The sequence below is a fragment of the Acanthochromis polyacanthus genome, chromosome 1 (genome assembly GCF_021347895.1).
Source record: "Acanthochromis polyacanthus isolate Apoly-LR-REF ecotype Palm Island chromosome 1, KAUST_Apoly_ChrSc, whole genome shotgun sequence".
Classification (NCBI taxonomy): Eukaryota; Metazoa; Chordata; class Actinopteri; family Pomacentridae; genus Acanthochromis; species Acanthochromis polyacanthus.
Genome location: NC_067113.1, coordinates 66,604,310 through 66,622,601, shown reverse-complemented (window position 1 = coordinate 66,622,601; position 18,292 = coordinate 66,604,310). Strand labels below are relative to the sequence as shown.

At 39.6% G+C, this 18,292-nt stretch overlaps 2 protein-coding genes across 3 annotated transcripts; both read right to left on the bottom strand.

The window, feature by feature from the left end:
• Positions 1 to 2,791: 2,791 nt before the first annotated feature.
• Positions 2,792 to 9,541, bottom strand: LOC110958637 (E3 ubiquitin-protein ligase TRIM39-like). Of its 2 annotated transcripts, none has more exons than XM_022205266.2 (2): positions 9,402 to 9,541; positions 2,792 to 6,155 (listed from the first exon to the last, which is right to left on the bottom strand). In XM_022205266.2, exon 2 carries the CDS (start codon positions 6,151 to 6,153, stop codon positions 4,525 to 4,527), a length of 1,629 nt encoding a protein of 542 aa, XP_022060958.2. In that variant the 5' UTR covers positions 6,154 to 6,155; positions 9,402 to 9,541; the 3' UTR covers positions 2,792 to 4,524. The 2 variants fall into 2 exon arrangements, with proteins under 2 accessions (XP_022060958.2, XP_051810151.1); XM_051954191.1 differs by lacking the exon at positions 9,402 to 9,541 and adding an exon at positions 6,379 to 6,494.
• Positions 9,542 to 12,152: 2,611 nt separating this feature from the next.
• Positions 12,153 to 18,292, bottom strand: glt8d2 (glycosyltransferase 8 domain containing 2). Its single transcript, XM_051954705.1, is given in 8 exon segments — positions 12,153 to 13,145; positions 13,292 to 13,404; positions 14,552 to 14,730; positions 14,986 to 15,098; positions 15,929 to 16,013; positions 16,830 to 16,947; positions 17,081 to 17,282; positions 18,149 to 18,292. Coding segments are annotated over 8 exon segments (1,050 nt in total). The 5' UTR covers positions 18,210 to 18,292; the 3' UTR covers positions 12,153 to 12,966.

Below are 18,292 nucleotides of genomic sequence, written 5' to 3'. Positions count from 1 at the left end.
TTAGGTTCATTACCGCCAGAGGTGAGTAGTATCGAGTTACATTTCCTTAAGTAACTTTGTGGAAAAAATGGGGGGAGGAGGGATAATTAATATTCAGAAACCCCAACAATGATCGGATATTCAGGTCCAGCCCTAGTTCTAATGTTATTCTCTATCTTCTTAGCCTGTGCCATTTGGAGGGAAGTGAAATACAGTGCTGTACATCTTGTCACTGGAAGTAGTTTGCACTGTTCAAAGTAAACAAACAAACAAAAAACATTACCTTACTACAGGTATTTATTTCAAAAGCTTTATGTTGTGAAAAACCGAGATTTGGAAATTTGTGTTTCTTGTGCCTTAATTTGTCATTTTGCTATTTTTATATTATTTGTAAATACCAGAATTTGCACATTATTTGACATTTTTGTCTGTATGATCACATTATTACAAAAATAAATCAGACATTACAATCAAACAGTTACTCAGTGCTTGAGTAGTCTTTTCACCAAATACTTTTTTACTCTTACTTGAGTGATTTTTTTGGATGGCTACTTTTTAATTCTACTTGAGTGATATTATTTTGAAGTAACGTTACTCTTACGTTAGTACGAGTCTTGGCTACTCTACTCATCTCTCATTAGCACCACCTACTGGGCTCGAGTCTTCATCAGTGTTACCGCTGTGCCAGAAATTAGGGAACTGAGAAAGGTGCGGTTAAATGCATTATTCTTTTTAATATGCAATTTTTTCTGTAATTAATTAATCAGAATTAACGCATTAAAGTCCCAGCCCTACTTTTAAGCTTTCTTTCATTTTATGTATCGCTTTGTGGATGTTGTATTATTCTAGACCTGCCCAGGGACAACAGATGCAAATTAGCTGCTGGCTAACTCTGGTGTACCGGTAATTACTTTTTTTGTGAATTGTATCTGTAAAAATAAACAAATAAGCCAATCTAAGCATAACTAGGTGCCAAACCCAAAGACCAATGTTATACTTTCTGTCTATCTTCTAAGGTCTGTAAATCCCATCATCACTACAAGTCTGTAAGAGTCCATGAGAGTCTGGTGGACTCAGGGCTTAAACCAAAGCTTAACCTTCACCCTGCCCCAGACTTAACCAAATTCTAACATTAACTGCAAAACCAAGTCTGCATCCTCAGATTGCCTTCTGAATTTGCAATGACCAGCTGAAAGGTCCTCACAGGAATGATGAGTCACATTGGTCCCTATAAAGTAAGGAAAACAAACCACACACACACTGACATGCAAAAGCCACAAGTGTAGCAGTTATCTTTGACCTTCAACATGCAACTAATGTATCACCTATACACAGTTTCTCTTTTACACACACACACACACACACACACACACACACACACACACACACACACACACACACACACACATGTTTGTTTTTCTATACCGGTGGGGACTTACCATTGACTCCCATTCATATCTAACTCCTAACCCTTACCCTAACCCTAACCTTAACCATCACCAAATCAATGCCTAACCCTAAACAAACGTTTTTGCACTTTTACATTTTTTATTAACAACAATATGGCCAAGAAAACGGTGTTGCCACCCGTGGGGACCTCATTTTAGGTCCCCACCGTAAGACAAGTCCCCACCTTTATAGCAAATAGTCAGGTCAAAGTCCCCACCGGTATAGCAGAAACAAGTACACACACACACACACACACACACACACACACACACACACACACACACACACACACACACACAGACACACCTCTTCCTGTCTGCCAGCTGTGCAGCAGCATACGTGCCGTCTCACACATCGTCTCCTCACAGGCCACAAGCCTTTTCTCGCACTAGTTATTAACATAAGACCTGGATAATTCACTGCTATGTCTCTATGGTGACGTGTTCAACACATTTCATTATTATGTGTTCAGTGAATTTCTCTTCACTACATCCTTGAAGTACTACATTTTCAGCTTCTTCAGTTTTCTCTTTACTCATGCCACAAAATATATTTTAATTTCTGCTCGCACACACACACGCACACACGCACACACACACACACACACACACCTACAAATACATAAAAACAGTCATGTACCTGTGACCTTAACCCTAGACACTAGATGGATGTTCAAACCAGTTTGACTTGGACATAACACTTAAATAACTTCATTTATAAACATAATAGGAGAGAACATCCACTCCTATAAATGATAAATAGTAACACCTTTAATTATAGTGGTGGAAGAAGTGTTCACATCCTGTTCTTAATTAAATACAGCAATGAGAAAACATTTCATCACAAGTTAAAGTCCCACTTGAAAAATCCTACTTCAATGAAAGTGCATAAATATGAGCAGTAAAATGTATTTAAAGTATTACACTAAAGGTCCTGGTTTGCTCTCTTTGACTCATGTATGATTATAATGTGTTAATGTGGTAAATGATTATTCTCGCTGGAAACAGCTGATTTTTAATGGAATATCTCCATAGGGGTACAGAGGAACATTTCCAGTAACCATCACTCCTGTGTTCTAATGCTACATTGTGTTAGCTAATGGTGTTGAAAGACTCATTGATGATTAGAAAACGTTTGTGCAGTTATGTTAGCACATGGATAAGAGTGAGAATTTTCTTGGAAAACATGACATTGTCTGGGGGACCCCAAACTTTTGCCTGGTAGTGTATGTCGTCATAATGTGTGTCCAGGGCAGGTCACTGTTGGAGCTGCAGCAGCTTTGAACTACTTTATATCAGTCTTTATAAACAGGGACAGAAGACAAATCTTCGGGTGCATCACAGAAAAATGAGAAGAAAAAAAATTATTTTCCACATATCTGTTTTCAGTTTTCCTTTAATTTTTTACTATTGATGAGATATTCGATCATTGAAACATTTGCCGTCACACTGATTTTTGGAAGAAGCCAAATGTCTTGAAAACCACTAGTTAAACTTTAACTACACAAGCAGTAAAAAGTTTGGACACACCTTCTCATTTAATGGTTTATCTATTCTCATGACTGTTTACATTGTAGATTCTCACTGAAGGCACCAAAACTATGAATGAACACATACAGAATTATGTAGTAAAAAAAAGTGAAAAAAGTCAAAACATGTTTTATATTTCAGATTCTTCAAAATAACCACCCTTTGCTTTGATTACTGCTTTACACTCTTGGCGTTCTCTGGACGAGCTTCATGAGGTAGTCACCTGAAATAGTTTTTAATTCATAGGTGTGCCTTGTCAAGGTTAATTTGTGAAATTTCTTCCATCATTACTTGGTGGAGTTTGTGCTGTGTTTTTAAAGCTTATTATCTTATCCACTGTGTAAAATCTTCATTTTAAAAGTAACTAAAGCTGTCAAATTAATGCAGTGAAGTAGAAAGTACAATATTTCCCTCTGAAATGTAGTGAATTGTGGGTATAAAGTAGCACAAAACGAAAATGATCATACTCGTAAATCAAAGTTGTATTTAAGCACTGCACATGAGCAAATGTTGTCTGTCACTGAAACTGAATGGCCAAGAGTACTACAACACAGCTTCCTTCTCAAAATGTCAACATAACTTCTAGTTCCATATACATGCTATTCATAATATTGGATACAAAGAATTTAGCATCTTTGATAAAGGGTCACATGACATGAATTGTTGTCCTCTCAGGTACATCCTGAATCTGTGACATTAGACAGCAAGAATTTTTTGAAGTGACAGAAACTAAAGAGGCCGAATGGGCAAACTCCCACAAAGACCTCAAGAGCTATTCCCTTTGAATGACAATAAACTTCCTAAAGTACCTCTGCTGATGATGGTGGATTGTAGACTTAAAGCACACAAGTTGCTTTCCCTTTGCTCGTTGATCTTTCTGCAGCCACATGTAGGTTTGTAGACTAACTGGCACAACATTACATTACATTTTTAACAAAGAACAACATGTTGAGTCAAGTCACCATTAGTTAAATGTCACATTTCAATGAATAGATGTTGAGTCAAAGTGCTTTCTGACAGATATTTATCTGATGGTATCAAACTATGTATACAAACTATGAACACAATCACCATCTACAATTAAACTAAGATAGTTTTCAATTCAGTTTGAGTTCAACCTAAATCAGGAAATGTAGAAAATGTAAATGCATAAAGAAAACTAGAAAAGCACTCGGAGAGCGCAGACCTCCGCCAGGCCATCTGTTTGTCTGTCTGTTTGTCTGTTAACAGCATAACTCAAAAAGTCATGGACGGATTTTCACCAATTTTTTACAGAATGCCCGGAAGAGCAAAAGTAACAATCGATTAGATTTTGGAGGTGATCCGGATCACCGTCTGGATCCAGGATTTTTTTGAAGGACTCTGTACAATTGAGAGAGATGGCCTGGCCATCTCTCTGTGTCCAAAATCTAATTGATTGTTACTTTTGCTCTTCCGGGCATTCTGTAAAAATTTGGTGAAAATCCGTCCGATGATTACATAACCTCCTAGTGGAGGTAACAATAAAAAAAAAATGCTGTGGGATTAGTTTGGTTGTGTTCCAAGAGGTACCCAAGATTCCCTGTTTTCACTGTGTAGTGACAGGACAGATGATCAGCGGGGTGGAGTTTGTACCATTTAAATTATGACGGGGATTGAAATATGGGTAGACTCTCTCTGTAAAGTTACAGCCAGTGAAGGTGTAGATGAGATCTGCAGCGTCTACATCATAAAAGGAGACCAGACCCTCCTCATAGTCCACGAACACGCCCAACTTCTCAGGCTTCGACTTCAGTGAGATACAAATTGTAGAGGCAACAACTTGACACTTTCCTTCTCTCAAACATATAGCACAGAGGTGTTTCTTAGCCATATTTTTGGTGGAGTCTTTCCTATTGATGGACTCTGTGGCTACTCCTACAGTCCAGTCAATCTTGTCTTTAACCTGAACCTCATAGTAAAATCTGCCTGAACAGAAACCTTGTGCTCCTAGAACAGTAGAATAAGAAAATCTATTTGGGCTTTCTGGAACATTCTGTCTGTCTCCATGGCTGACTTGTTTCCGATCCTCAGACAGGATGAGAAAGGGGTTTGCTGTTTCAGAATCCAGAGTCACATCCACTGCAAACCTCCTGAACCCCTTCAGCTCCACTTCAGCACAAAGTCTCTTCACCTCTTCACTGAGCGTCTCCTCCAGCTGGACCACAGCTCTCCTCACAATCCCCTCATATGACGCGTGAACTCTGACCTCAGTCCAGTCTTTGGTGGGAGTAGCACGGTCCAGAAATTTGAAGCCTTGGAGGAAGAGGAGCTGGTCCTCAGTGTGTGACAGCTGCTTCACCTCAGAGCTTCTTTTCATCAGCTCACTGATTTCCTCTTCCAGCTCTTTGATGAAGCATTCGGCCTGTTTCTCTGTGCTTTTTTCCTTCTCTTCAATCGTGTGGATGAGCTGAGCCAGACCTCTCTGTACAGACTGACTCAGAGCAGTGAAGACCTGCACACTGGCTGCTGTCTCTCTGTCTGCTTCCTCCTTGCTGAGCTTCACTGACTCTTTTATCTGCTCCATCTTCAGTTGTCTCTCTTCAATCATCTCCTGAATTTCAGCCTCTGTGTTCTCCAGTTTAGTTTTCTTGTGCTGATATTCTTCTATTAGAGGAACAAAGGAATGCCTCCAGTGATTTGACTCGGTGCAGAACTGACAAACACACACCTGATCTGTCTGGCAGAACATCTCCAGAGGTCGGTCATGCTTCTTACACAGTCTGTCTTCCAGGTTCTTCACTGGATCCATCAGCTGATGTCTTTTCATACCTGGGGTTCCATGATGAGACTCCAGATGAGTCTCACAGTAGGAGGTCAGACACACCAGGCAGGACTTCACAGCCTTCAGTCTGGTTTCACTGCAGACGTCACACAGAACATCTCCTGCGTTGTCTCCCTGATGCATTACACTGCTGCTGCTGGCTTTATTTACAGCTGACTGTCTGAACTGAGCAGCCATCTCAGATATAAATACGTTGACCCGCAGCTCCGGTCTTCTATTAAAGACATCTGCACACATGGGACACTTGTTCTGGACATTAACAGTCCAGTGTTGTGTGATGCACCTCTTGCAGAAGTTGTGCCCACATGGAATGGTGACTGGATCAGTGAACACCTCCAGACAGATGGAACACAGGAACTGATCCTCAGAGAGGATACTGCTGGCTGTTGCCATGTCTAGGAACAAAAGCACAAGCCACAGATCAAAATGTTGAAATGACAGATATTATTACATCAGAAAACAAATGGTTACTGAAGCATTTAAAGTCAGATGTGGCAACAGTGATGATCACCAGCAGAGAACACGAGTTACTGGAGACGCAGGCAGCTCCTGTTGAAGCAAACAGCCCAACAGAGAATAAGTCACATCAGACGTTACACTGTGTTTGTGAGTACTCACTGTTCCCTGTTTTTTCCCTTTGAATGCTGTTTAAAATACAACAAACTGCATCTGTTGCCCTCACTGGTTGTAATCAGAAGCTCTGTTGTACTGCCGAGTTACTTTATGTTTCATTTCCTGTAAATCAAGACTTCTCGCTGTTGATCCGCCCCCTCATGCAGGGCGTGAAAGTACAAAGGAGAAACTTACGGATGATTTTGACATGTTGCTTTATAATCAGTGACAGAATCACAGGATCACTGTTGAAGGGATTAACATTTATGTCTTCAAAATCTAAATCTCTTTGCACAAATGCAAACTGATGTACTGGTTGTTGTCCTCAGTGAGCATTCTTATTGCTACATGTGTGTATTCTGAGCTGTCTGATCACACTGAGATGTTTCTATCAGTGGAGGGATGGTCACTGTGGCTGAAGCTGAGACAGTAGTTGGTTAATCCAGAGAGAATACCAGAGGATCTGCTCTCTTAAGTCAGTCCATTCGAGCCTCTCCAGTGGACTTCCTGGACTGTCACACCCTCTGGTGGCCATGTTGGAGGCTCACAGCTCAGGCCGGCTACAGCCAACAACACTGACTAATATGACCTACAAGCTGTAATAACGTTTGAAAGAACACATTTCATTCTTAATGGACTGTGGGAGGAAGCCGGAGTACCCGGAGAAAAGCCACGCATGCACAGGGAGAACATGCAAACTCCATGTAGAAAGATCCCAGGCCCAGGCCGGGATTTGAACCGGAGATCTTCTTGCTGCAAGGCAAAAGTGCTAACCACTATCCACTGTGCAGCCTACTCCAAAAATATGCTGAGGTTAATTGATCATTCTAAATTGCCCGTAAGTGTGAATGTGTGATTGTTTGTCTGTATATGTAGCCCCTGTGACAGACTGGCGACCTGTCCAGGGTGTCCTCTGCCTTCACCCGAGTCAACTGGGATAGGCTCTAGCACCCCCCATGACCCTAGTGAGGATAAAGCGGTGTATAGAGAATGGATGGATTTATGGATGTTTTGGACTGTGGGAGGAAGCTGGAGAACCTGGAGAAAACCCACACATGCACAGAAGAACATGGAAACTCTGTGCAGAAAGATCCCAGGAAGGCTGGGATGCAAACCAGGGATCTTCGCACTGCAAGGCGACAGTGCCAACCACTGATCCACTGTGCAGCCCGCTCTAAAAACAACATTGAAAAAAACATTTCCATGATGATATTGAGGCCTCAAAAGGTTTTCAAAAATGTTCCTTTAATGTGACATTAACAAAGGTGGAACATTTAGCCTCCAATGTTCTGAGCATGTTTTGGGGATGTTGTTGAGGTAATGCATTACTATAGAACATTCTTCCAAAGAACATTCCTGCAATGTTCCATAACAGCAAAGGAAAGGCGCTCTCAATGCAACATTTTGCAAATGTTTTCAGGAAGAATCATTTTACGAGGTCTTTAGAAAACGTTATCCTGCCTTAAGTAGAAAGTTCTGGGAATAAAAAGGAAACTTCGTACTGAAAACAGGAGTAGAATGTTATTGAAAAAAATGTAGCTGAGAAGAGAAAGAAATTTCTAGATCCTAAGGTAAGTAAAATTAGTCAGCACTCCAAGTAAATATAATGCACTGCAGGTAAAATCTGTGAAAAGCATTTACACCAGCCTCCCTCTCCATTATCAGTCCTAATAAAGGAAAGACAAGAAAGTGCATAACCAAGAAAATGAAGCCATGTATCAATCAGAAAATCCTGGAGACGGGATAGAAGGTTTCTGTTTGCTTTAATCAGACACAGTGAGGTATCTAATAAACAGTCCCATAAAACTAAGGGACAGAATGAAAACTGCATGTCGATGATTATCTATAATCAGTTAAGAACGTACGCCCCATTATACTATTATTTAAGAGCATACTGTGTTCCAAAATACAACTGTAAATTACTGAGGCTTTCAGTGTGTTGGGCCAAAACTGATACTACTCACACGCTGTTCCCACAAGCTGTTTTAAAGAACGTCATCCAGTATGGGATGATCAGATCGGCAGAAATCCACCATTGATATCAGACGTGGTAAAAGTCACCCGTCACTTCAACTGATCCATGTACAGTTTTTGACCATACAAGGACAAAATGGACTGACTCAACTATATCATGGTCAGAAGTGAAAGTACAGAATGTTTTAAAAGCACTGTTGTGTACACTTAGATTACAGTGTTTACACTGAGCACATATCCTCATTTTATATGTATAGCGCCATGACAAAGTATCTGCCCCTCCACAGAAATCTTCTAGTTTTGCATATTTCTCACACTTAAATGTTCCATATCGTCAAATTAATATTTAGATTTATTCTGTATTAAACAAAGGCAAAGCACAAAATGCAGTTTCTGAATGATGATTTATCAAAGATGACTACAGTGACGCTGTGCCGGCCACTATATCTCACAATGGGAAATCTTTAACAAATCCGTGGATCCGGACTATAAGCCGGATCACTGCTAAAATCTAATCAGGCGGTCCTTGTGTCATTTCTGACCTTCCCTGAAAATTTCATCCCAACCCGTTGCTCCGTTTTTGAGTAATGTTGCTAACAGACAGACAGATTCACAGAGAAACGTGCACTGATCGTCACATAACTCCGCCGTGTTCCTTGGCGGAGTTATAAATAAATATTCAAGCATTGGATTTGTGTATGCCTTCGCCCGAGTCAGCTGGGATAGGCTCCAGCTCCCCCACAACCCTATACTGAGGATAAAGCGGTGTATAGAGAATGGATGGATGGATGGATGGATAAATATGGTCCCTGTATTGCGGATTTTCATCTATCGTAGGAGGTTCTGGAACGTAACCCCCGCGATATACGAGGGACCACTGCATAAAATAGAGTCTTTGTCCACCTCAGGATTGCAGCAGAAAATGAAGATTGTCCCATCAGAGAACAGAAATAACCAGTCATTGTAGAAAAAAAGAAATCAGACAATCAGACTTCCTCTCTTTGTTGCCTTCTAATACCACCTCTTACTGTTTAAACAAAGTGAATATTACCCACCTGCTGTAGTCAGAGACTCTGCTGGATTGTTGAGAAATGTCAGGACCACTGCTCCTGCACCTTTCTGGTGGACAACCCTGTCTTTTTCTACCTGTCTCTCCCTCTCTCTCTCTCTCTCTCTCTGGTTGTAGTTGTGGCTGAGTGAGTGCTGACTGCAGGCTGTGTGGGAGTTTGAGTCACCTCTACTTAATCATCCACATCCTGCTATGATGCTACACATCCTGATTCAAACATCCACTTATCACCAGAATGTAGACTCCACTGAGTCAGTCTTATGCAGGCCTCCTAGTGACTGTTTCTAGCTCCACAATATACCTTTGCTGACATGTGTTTGCTTTGCGTCCAGCTCTCTGACCTGCTTCCTGCCACAGTGGAGGAGAATCTCAGCCCCACTCCATCTGAACCATCTCTGCTGGCCTCTGCACTCACCCTCCTGCATAAAGCTACAACCCCTGCTCTGAAACTGGCAACTCCAGTCTGTTCAGCCCTGCTGCCAATTGCTCTTCCCCGGCCGTCCTGGGTCCTGATCCCAGCCTCAGACCAGCCCCTGAACCTTGGCAGCTAAGTGTTAATTTCAGCTGTCTATTTATTTACATGCCTGTACTCTGCTATCATTCACTGGAAAAAATGCCCCTCTCAAAACAAGGAGAAAAAACTTATTTCAAACAACTTTTACCTTGAAATAAGTGAAAAAAATTGCCAATAGAACAAGTGAAAAATGGTTTGGTGAGATTTCTTGATATAAGATATGATATTTAGAATATTGAGATCTTAAATTTAGCTGGGAAAACTTATTCTAAGCTATATTTTACCAGGATTGTCAAGCTTAGGTGCCTTAACCCTCCTGTTGTCTCCATTTACAGCACCAGAAAATATTCCTTTCCTTGTCTGAATTTTTTTTAAAAGGTCAGCAAAAAAATTCCCCAAATTTATATATATATAAAAAAAGCAAAATCTTCATTAAGAAAATTCCTTAAAAGTTTCCCTTAAAAGTTTTATTTTTAAAAAATCCTCAAATTCAGCAAGAAATAAAAATTTTAATAATAAAAAAATCTATAAAAATTGTAAATATTTAATTTTTAATATAAATGAATAAAAATCTTCCAAAAAATCCTAAAAAAATCTAATGTAATTCCATATATATATCAGTAAAAATTCGAATATTTCGCATTTCGAAATTCGCTGGATTTTGGTTGATTTTTATGTGAATGTTCTTAAAGAAACATTTTTTTTTAAGATTTCTATTTTTTCCCCCTCAACTTTTAAACTCTTAAAGTTGTCTTAATTGGTTACTTTAGTTCCATGTGCTTTAGGTTTTGTTAAATCTGTAAATTAACCTGCTGAAGTTGGGTCTGTACTTGGTGTTCACATTGTGGGTTCCCTGACTAGCTGTGACAAGACACCCCTGAAGCTTCAGTGATAAGTCTGTCAGAAAAAAACGTTCTCTCAACTGCAGCAGTGTTTTGCTTGGAGTCCCTTTACTTTCATTTACTGAATTTACCCATTCGCCACAGGACTGCCTTGAGCCAAATGCTAATGGTAGCATGACAATATGCACAGAGTGACAACACTAACATGCTCATGTATAGCAAGTTTACAATGATGTCTGCATTCATCTTCATGTTTTTAGCATTTTAACTTCCTAACATTTGTTAATAAATGCTAAACCTTGCATTAAGCTGAGTCCTTGTAATGTCTTTAGCTTAGCAGATACAGATAGACGACAACTGAACAATAAGACCAACATAAAGTGACTTGGTGTTGGGCCACACCGTGCTGCCAGGGAAGTTTTATTGCACATTAGTACTTATTCTCCAAGTCTTTGGAAACTCCGCTGAAGGAATGAACACCTTCTTTCAACTCATTTTGTGTTTTGATATCAGTGAAGTGTGTAATTTAACACCAAAGTCTTCCAAAGGTGTTCTTTCAGTGAACCCTGACCATACAGATGAGAGTACGGAGGTCCTAAAGAGACCACTCTCACCAGGATAGAAATGTTTTATCACAGGATGAAGAACATTCCAAACTATATCAGTAATGTGCCCTCCACAGCTTATCCGAGCCAACAGATCTCCTCACTGTCGATGTCAACACTTGTTACGCAGCTTTATTGGACAAATTAAATTTTGATCTAATGATTCTGCTATGAGAAAACTTAAGGGGTACATATTTATTATAATTCATCCCGAGGGTCATTAACTTCTGCAACAAATTTCACAATCTATTCAGACATTTTAATCCACGGATATCAGCCTCATGGAGGAAAGGTCAGAGATCACTAAGTTTCCAGGACCATGGATGTCTACCAAATGTTGTGCCACTCCTTCTACTAGATGTGGAAATGGGAGAATGTAGATTTGTTGGTGGTTCGAACGGAGCCACAAGGGCATCACCGCTCTGGTATTAAGAGCCATCCTCTTGGCACCATGAATGTCAATACAAAATGTCTGTGGGATCTGTTAAAGAGTGCTTAAGATATTTCAGTGAGGATCATAGTGGTGGACTGATTACCAGACCAACATTTCTACCTAAAGTCAATCCAAAACATTGATCAGCACAAGTTCAAACATTAAGAGTTGGACAGGCAGATTTGCTGACTTATTAACAGTTACTGTTATTTTGTTTACTGTCCAGAATGTAATATATCCTCAGTGGGAACAAGACACAGTTCTGTATTAGGTGTGCTTTAAGATTGTGGTGCCACATTTAAAGTATGAATGCATCAGTACAGATGAGAAATTACCAAAAAAATTGGAATGACGACATTTTATTTCAGGTTTAGCACAATTTACAAACACACAAAAAAGAAGTCCTTGTGTCTTACTTTCATTTGCACTTCAAGGAACATTCTAAATGCTGTGCAGGTATCCATCAGCTTCAATACAACATGCAAATACAGCATGGTCTAGATTAGTCACAGTTTTGCATTTCATCACATTTTACATCTCACACATACAACACCAATCCTGTCACTGTTTCTCATACAATACTGCTCCCATTGGACATTTCTTATTATTCCATTCTCTCTTAGACTGTACTCTCATGTGTTACTTTTCTTGCCAAGAGCTGAGTGAGACAAATCAACATCATTCTGGACAGCTGATGTGTTGTATTTTGTCCGTTTAATCACATTGGGTTTATATAAAAGCTCGACCGAGCTACCATGATGTCATCCATTGGATTGTGGACTTTATTATACTCTAAGCAGAGCCATCATTGACAATATAAACATAGTGCTGTAGTCAGAAAGTCTCATAATTAGCAATTTAGATCGTAAACTCATTAAGGAAATGCTTACTATAGTGGCAAATCAGGTGAGAAGTACAGTCATTTTTTACTGGATGTCTCTACAGTATGAGAACCGGAAGAGTCGCCCCCTGCTGCACATTAGCAAAAGTGTCAGTGGTGGCATGACGGGTCACTGAATCATTATGTCCATCTCTTATATCCACTCTGTGCATTCATTGTATGTTTCCTATCACACCTTCTATTATCATCCAAGAAAGTTTTGAATTTCACATGTTTCTGCCCCCGACAGTCTCTGGCATTTTATATTCTGCAGACTTCAGCTATCACTCTCAGGTCTTGCCAAGGTAAATCTTCCAGAAGGATCTGGGATGAACCACTTCTCCCATAGATCCAAGTGGACAGCAGGGTAATTCCACGGTTTGAATGGGCCGTTCCAGTGCAGCAGATGCGCCCCCTGGATGAAGCTGTCTGAGTAGCTGGCATCTGGACTCCAGCCTGGACACACAGAAAGATGATGGGCTGTTGTCTTTGTGTTGTATCTGACTGATGTCATTTTTATCTTAACTTTCCATCTTCTGACACCTCTTGTGATCTCAGACCTCACTGAGCCAGCTGTGTGTGAAGACTAGTGATAAACTTACCCAAGTGTCTGACATGCCACAGGGGGTCCAGTGTTGTGTATTTATCATGAAACACTATTAGCATGGGTGGAGTTGCCACACCGCCTGCCATAGCACTGCTGTATATGTTCTGCCTGTTGGAGAAAAGAAAGAAGGTTTCTGATCAGATGCTTCTACTAGCCTGTAATTACAATACACTGAACCATATAATTTGACCTAGTAGATACTATAAGATGACATCTGTGACAATTTTCTGAGACTGTCTGATTAAATAGTTTACTTTGACATTTGAGCAAGAAGCTTATTATGTTTATTTTGTTATATTTTCAGTTTTATTGTTACACAAACTCTAGTTGCAGGATTTTGTTTGAATCACAGTGAATCCTAGAGGCTTTAGGAATTATTATGGAATTATAGAAGCACCAAGTCTCTGTAGGGAGGGTGAGGCATAAACAGAGTGGTTAGTTGTTTATTTACAGTGAATAGTCCTAAAATGTTTTTAACAGTGTATCTGTGGCATGTCTCGTGTCATCAGTACATTACTATGGGTTGTAGAGGTGGTAGAGAAAAATGACCCACGTGTTTGTCGGTGGACCTGTTGGATTATCTGCAGGTGTCCAGCAGAGGGAGGCCCTGCAGCTGCTTCTTTCCTATTGAAGATGCCAGCATCACATGCAGACACTTTTCAGTTCTTTTTAAATTTGATTTTATATACTTTTTGATTTTAAATTGATCAACATGTTTTCAGTGAGTTGGTGATTGTAACCCTGTGTTACTTTGAATGATACTGTTTTTTTTGGCAATATTTTAATGTGCTGAGGGAGTGGCCCTGTGTTATCCATTGTAAGAGTAGTCTGAGCACATCTAGGATACACATTCCCTAAAATGAGAGGAAAATGTCCTTTTTATTATGCATGTTTGGAATCCTATAGATTCTTGTAGCATAACCGTACATATCTGAAGGAGGACCAAAGACATTGTCATGGTAAAAACCTATGATAACACCATCGGTGTTCTAAATAGATCCTAATGTAAAACTGGAATCCTCCTATTTAGGGATGACATTTGCCTTTAGCCTGTGATTTTCCATTCAATAATCCTTCCATTGTCTCATGTATGTCTGCTTTGCCAATAGTATTGTTTGTCTGTGAAAACAAGCCCTCAGAAAGTCATTCTTCAAGACACTCTGTGTGTGTATTTCTCCAGAGCTTCATATTTGAGCAAGAAATGTGTTAAAATACAAAATGAAAGTTTCCAGAAATCTCTGCTCACAGTGTGTACCTGAAATTCTCCTCCATCCACTTCTCCAGCTGTTTGGTGATCTTCTGTTTCTTCCACTCTTTCATATCTGCTACAAACACTCCAGGGTTGAAAGAGCAGTCCCTGGGGTTGATGCCCAGGTCTCTAACTTCCTGTTTCCTGTAGTCCAGGAAGCCCATGTAGGTTGTCTAGGGGACGAGCTCAGAGGAGAGGACACCATATTTTAGCTATCAAAGTGGAGTCTTTTTAAATGTGACCATGGAGAGTTTGCAGAAGTGGCTCTCCAGGATTCTAACATTTTGTTTCAGTTTCCAATCCACTCACAACAATTCACAATAATATGTATTCATTATAAACTGAATCAAATGAAAGTCATATGGTAAAGCTTAAAATCTGTCATTTCTAACTGGCAAGTTGGTATGCAATGCAGTTTAATAAAAGCGTTAAAGATCCACCTGCATGCCGATGCTGCGCACCATCTCATGTGTGGAGGGAAGATCACAGTCTGTGGCAAAAGCAGCAGCATGTCCTGGTTTCAGTTTGATATTAAACAGATCCTTGATGTCACCTGGAAAGCAAGAAATTCCCTTAGTTTGTGAAATACACACAAAAAACGGGAACTTTTTAACAATCCAATAAAACCAAGAGTGATGGAAGAAAAATATTTTATTCATAGTAATTGAAACCTTAAAACATGCCATTTAAGAAACAATGATGGAATTTAAATTTTTTAACAATTACTTCCTGGAGATGGCGTCCTACTGTACGAATGCATTCTTGAAATCTACCTGGGGCTATCTCAAGAGAAAAGTGTACATGACTCGACCAAGAACTCTGGATGAGTTCAAACAGAGAATTCAGGATGAAATTCACAGTATCCCAGCTGAGATGTTGCAGCGGTCCATGAGGAATCTCAGCAGCAGATTTCAAGAATGCATTCATACAGGAGGACGCCATCTACAGGAAGTCATTTTAAAAAAAATAAAATTCCATCCTTGTTTCTTAAATGGCATGTTTTAAGGTTTCAATTACTATGAATAAAATGTTTTTTTCCCCATCACTCTTGGTTTTATTGGATTGTTAAAACGTTCCCGTTTTTTTGTGTCACCCTGTATATCGACATAGTTCATATTCTCTGACAGCACTACTGTCTCTAATGTCATTTAATCTGGTTTTGTCAACTTTTCCATTACAAAGAACAGTCACTTTGAAAGCCTCTATGGCAGAAGTTACAATCATTACATATAATGTCACTATATGGTAACAGAATCTAATGAATAATCCTGAAGGTGTTTGCAGTTGATTGTTGAAAGAAGCACAATTTAATCATGTAATCTGAAGCATATGTGTTTAACTTTTCTTCATGGTGGTTCTGTCCTGTCATGATCACATACTCACCCTGCACAATGACATCATCATCCAAGTATATCACCCTCTTATGGCTGATGTCGAGCAGAGGCAGGTAAAAACGCGCAAAGTTGAGCTGCAAACAAAATCAAAGTTATTTCTGCCCTCTTCTACCTTCAAATTGTTCTGAGAATGGCACAATACTTGGTACAGTTCAATGAGATGATCAACACCAGCAGCACTCATGCATCCCCAAACCATGATACTGCCTCCACCATGCTTGACAGTAGGTACTGTACATGTTGGAGATAATGCTTCACCTGGTCTTCTGTGTACCCTCACATTAGCAGGAGGAAGATAAAGCTGGAAACTGGACTCATCTGACCACACAATCTTCTTCCAGTTCATGGTTTTCCAGTTCTGGTGTGCTTGGTTTGCTTTCCAAGCTGTTGGTTCATCTGTATTTCTTCAGAGTGTATCCAACTGCTGAAGGTCTGCATCTGCACTTCCTGGCTATATGGCAGCAGCTGTACCCTTCCTGGCTGAGAATCAGTATCTTCAGGCATGTTTCCTGTGTTAGGTTCCTTATTTTAGCTATTTTTGTCTCTGAAGAACTTTCAAATGTGCTGCTTTATATAGACACGAAGCACAGCAACAAAAATCATGTCTTTTATTAAAAAGCAGGACATCATTAGTGGATCACTGGTACCAAAATGACCCAATACTCAAAATTTCTTATGTATTTTTGTGGAACCAATCAATTTTAAGTTTTGAATGACTTTTTTAGGATTTGTTCAGCATTTTTTAGCTGTGACTGTACGAAAAGAAATTGCACTTGAAGACCTAAGAGTGATTGATAATGTTATATTTATAATATTTCACAAATGTATGGGGTGTTTGAAAACTTTACTCTGTAGAATATGTTTCCTGCAGCCAGAACTCTCTTACTCACTGGATGTAAGAGATCAGGTCGGGATGAATCTGGTTTCACTTTTCCTTGTAGAACCATCGGGTTAAATTCCAGTATCCTATACTGGATACCTTTCAGTTTTGACTTCAGTATGTACCTCCTGGGAAAATGCAAAAAAAGTTCAGTTAGGTATGAAGGTCCTCATGATAGCCAATATTACTGTGAAGTGAGTTGAACTAGATCTCCTCTAGCTACATTTTCACCAAGTTTGAAAACCATTATTTTAGACTCACCTGGTAAGTTTGACAGCATCACGCAGAGTAACAATGTAGAAGAAAACACTGGCATCTGTGTTGCTGATGATGCTGTTGATGGCTGCCATGGTTGCACCCATATGCTCTTCGGATGAACAGATGATGACGGGGACGACATCATCCACCTCTGACGCTCCCACCGAGGAAACCTGTGCTACACTGTTGAGACGCTTCCTGTGATCTGAGGAGAATCAGGGACAAACTGTTGTGAGCTGAGGCTGTTATCTCATTTTGAAGGCAAGTGATTTTAGAGAAGAAGGGTCAGGTTTGCAGTATTTAACTGTCCATGCCTCCCTATAAAATCTTACACGTATCCCTTAGTATTTTCAAAACTTTTAACAAATGCATGATCCTTACATAAAATAAATGGGGCTCATGAGATGCTTATGACACTGACTATATTTGCTTGCTGCAAGTTTTGTCTTATTGTCCACAAAACCTGTAAAAAGTCCAAAATGTGTTCTCTACAGCCAACCATGCCATACATGTACATTTAGATTTGACTAAATAATTTCCTTAAACCTGGGTACTGCAGGTTTTAACAAAGGTTAATCAGAAATAAATTATGCATTTGTATGGGACTACTTTCAGCTGTGGACTAATACATATTTGGCTCTACAGTGAGCCCTTCTAGCAGCAGAATGGTATAGGGTCTGCAGGATTATGTCAAAATAAAACTAGTGTTCATGTTAATGAAGGAAAATGAGATCAACAATGTGCATCATCAGTCTGCTTGTAATTGTTTTAAATTTTGTTTGCATTTGGATTTATTCTCAATATACACCTTTATGAGACAGATAAGATACTTCATCCATTTTAACAATACAGTTAGTGGAATACATACATTAGCTGTAAATTTGGCTCTTTATATGGTATTTGTTGAAAATATGAAAAAATATCACCAGACATATAATTAAACATAAGGCTTCCAGATAAATCATATATTTGATCATTATAATGGCTATTAATCTAGAATTACCACAAAGGCTTGCAAAAAACATACATAAAAGATGAAAAATCCAATCTGTGAATTAAACATCACTGTACCTGAGAGTGTGGGTCGAGTGGAGGCTCTGAGCAGAGTACTATGCAGGAGAAGACACACCATCAGCACCAGCAGACCCAGGAGAACCCGATTAACTGAAACACAGTTTATATGTTTGCACACAGAAAGTAATTTCACTCTGGCCA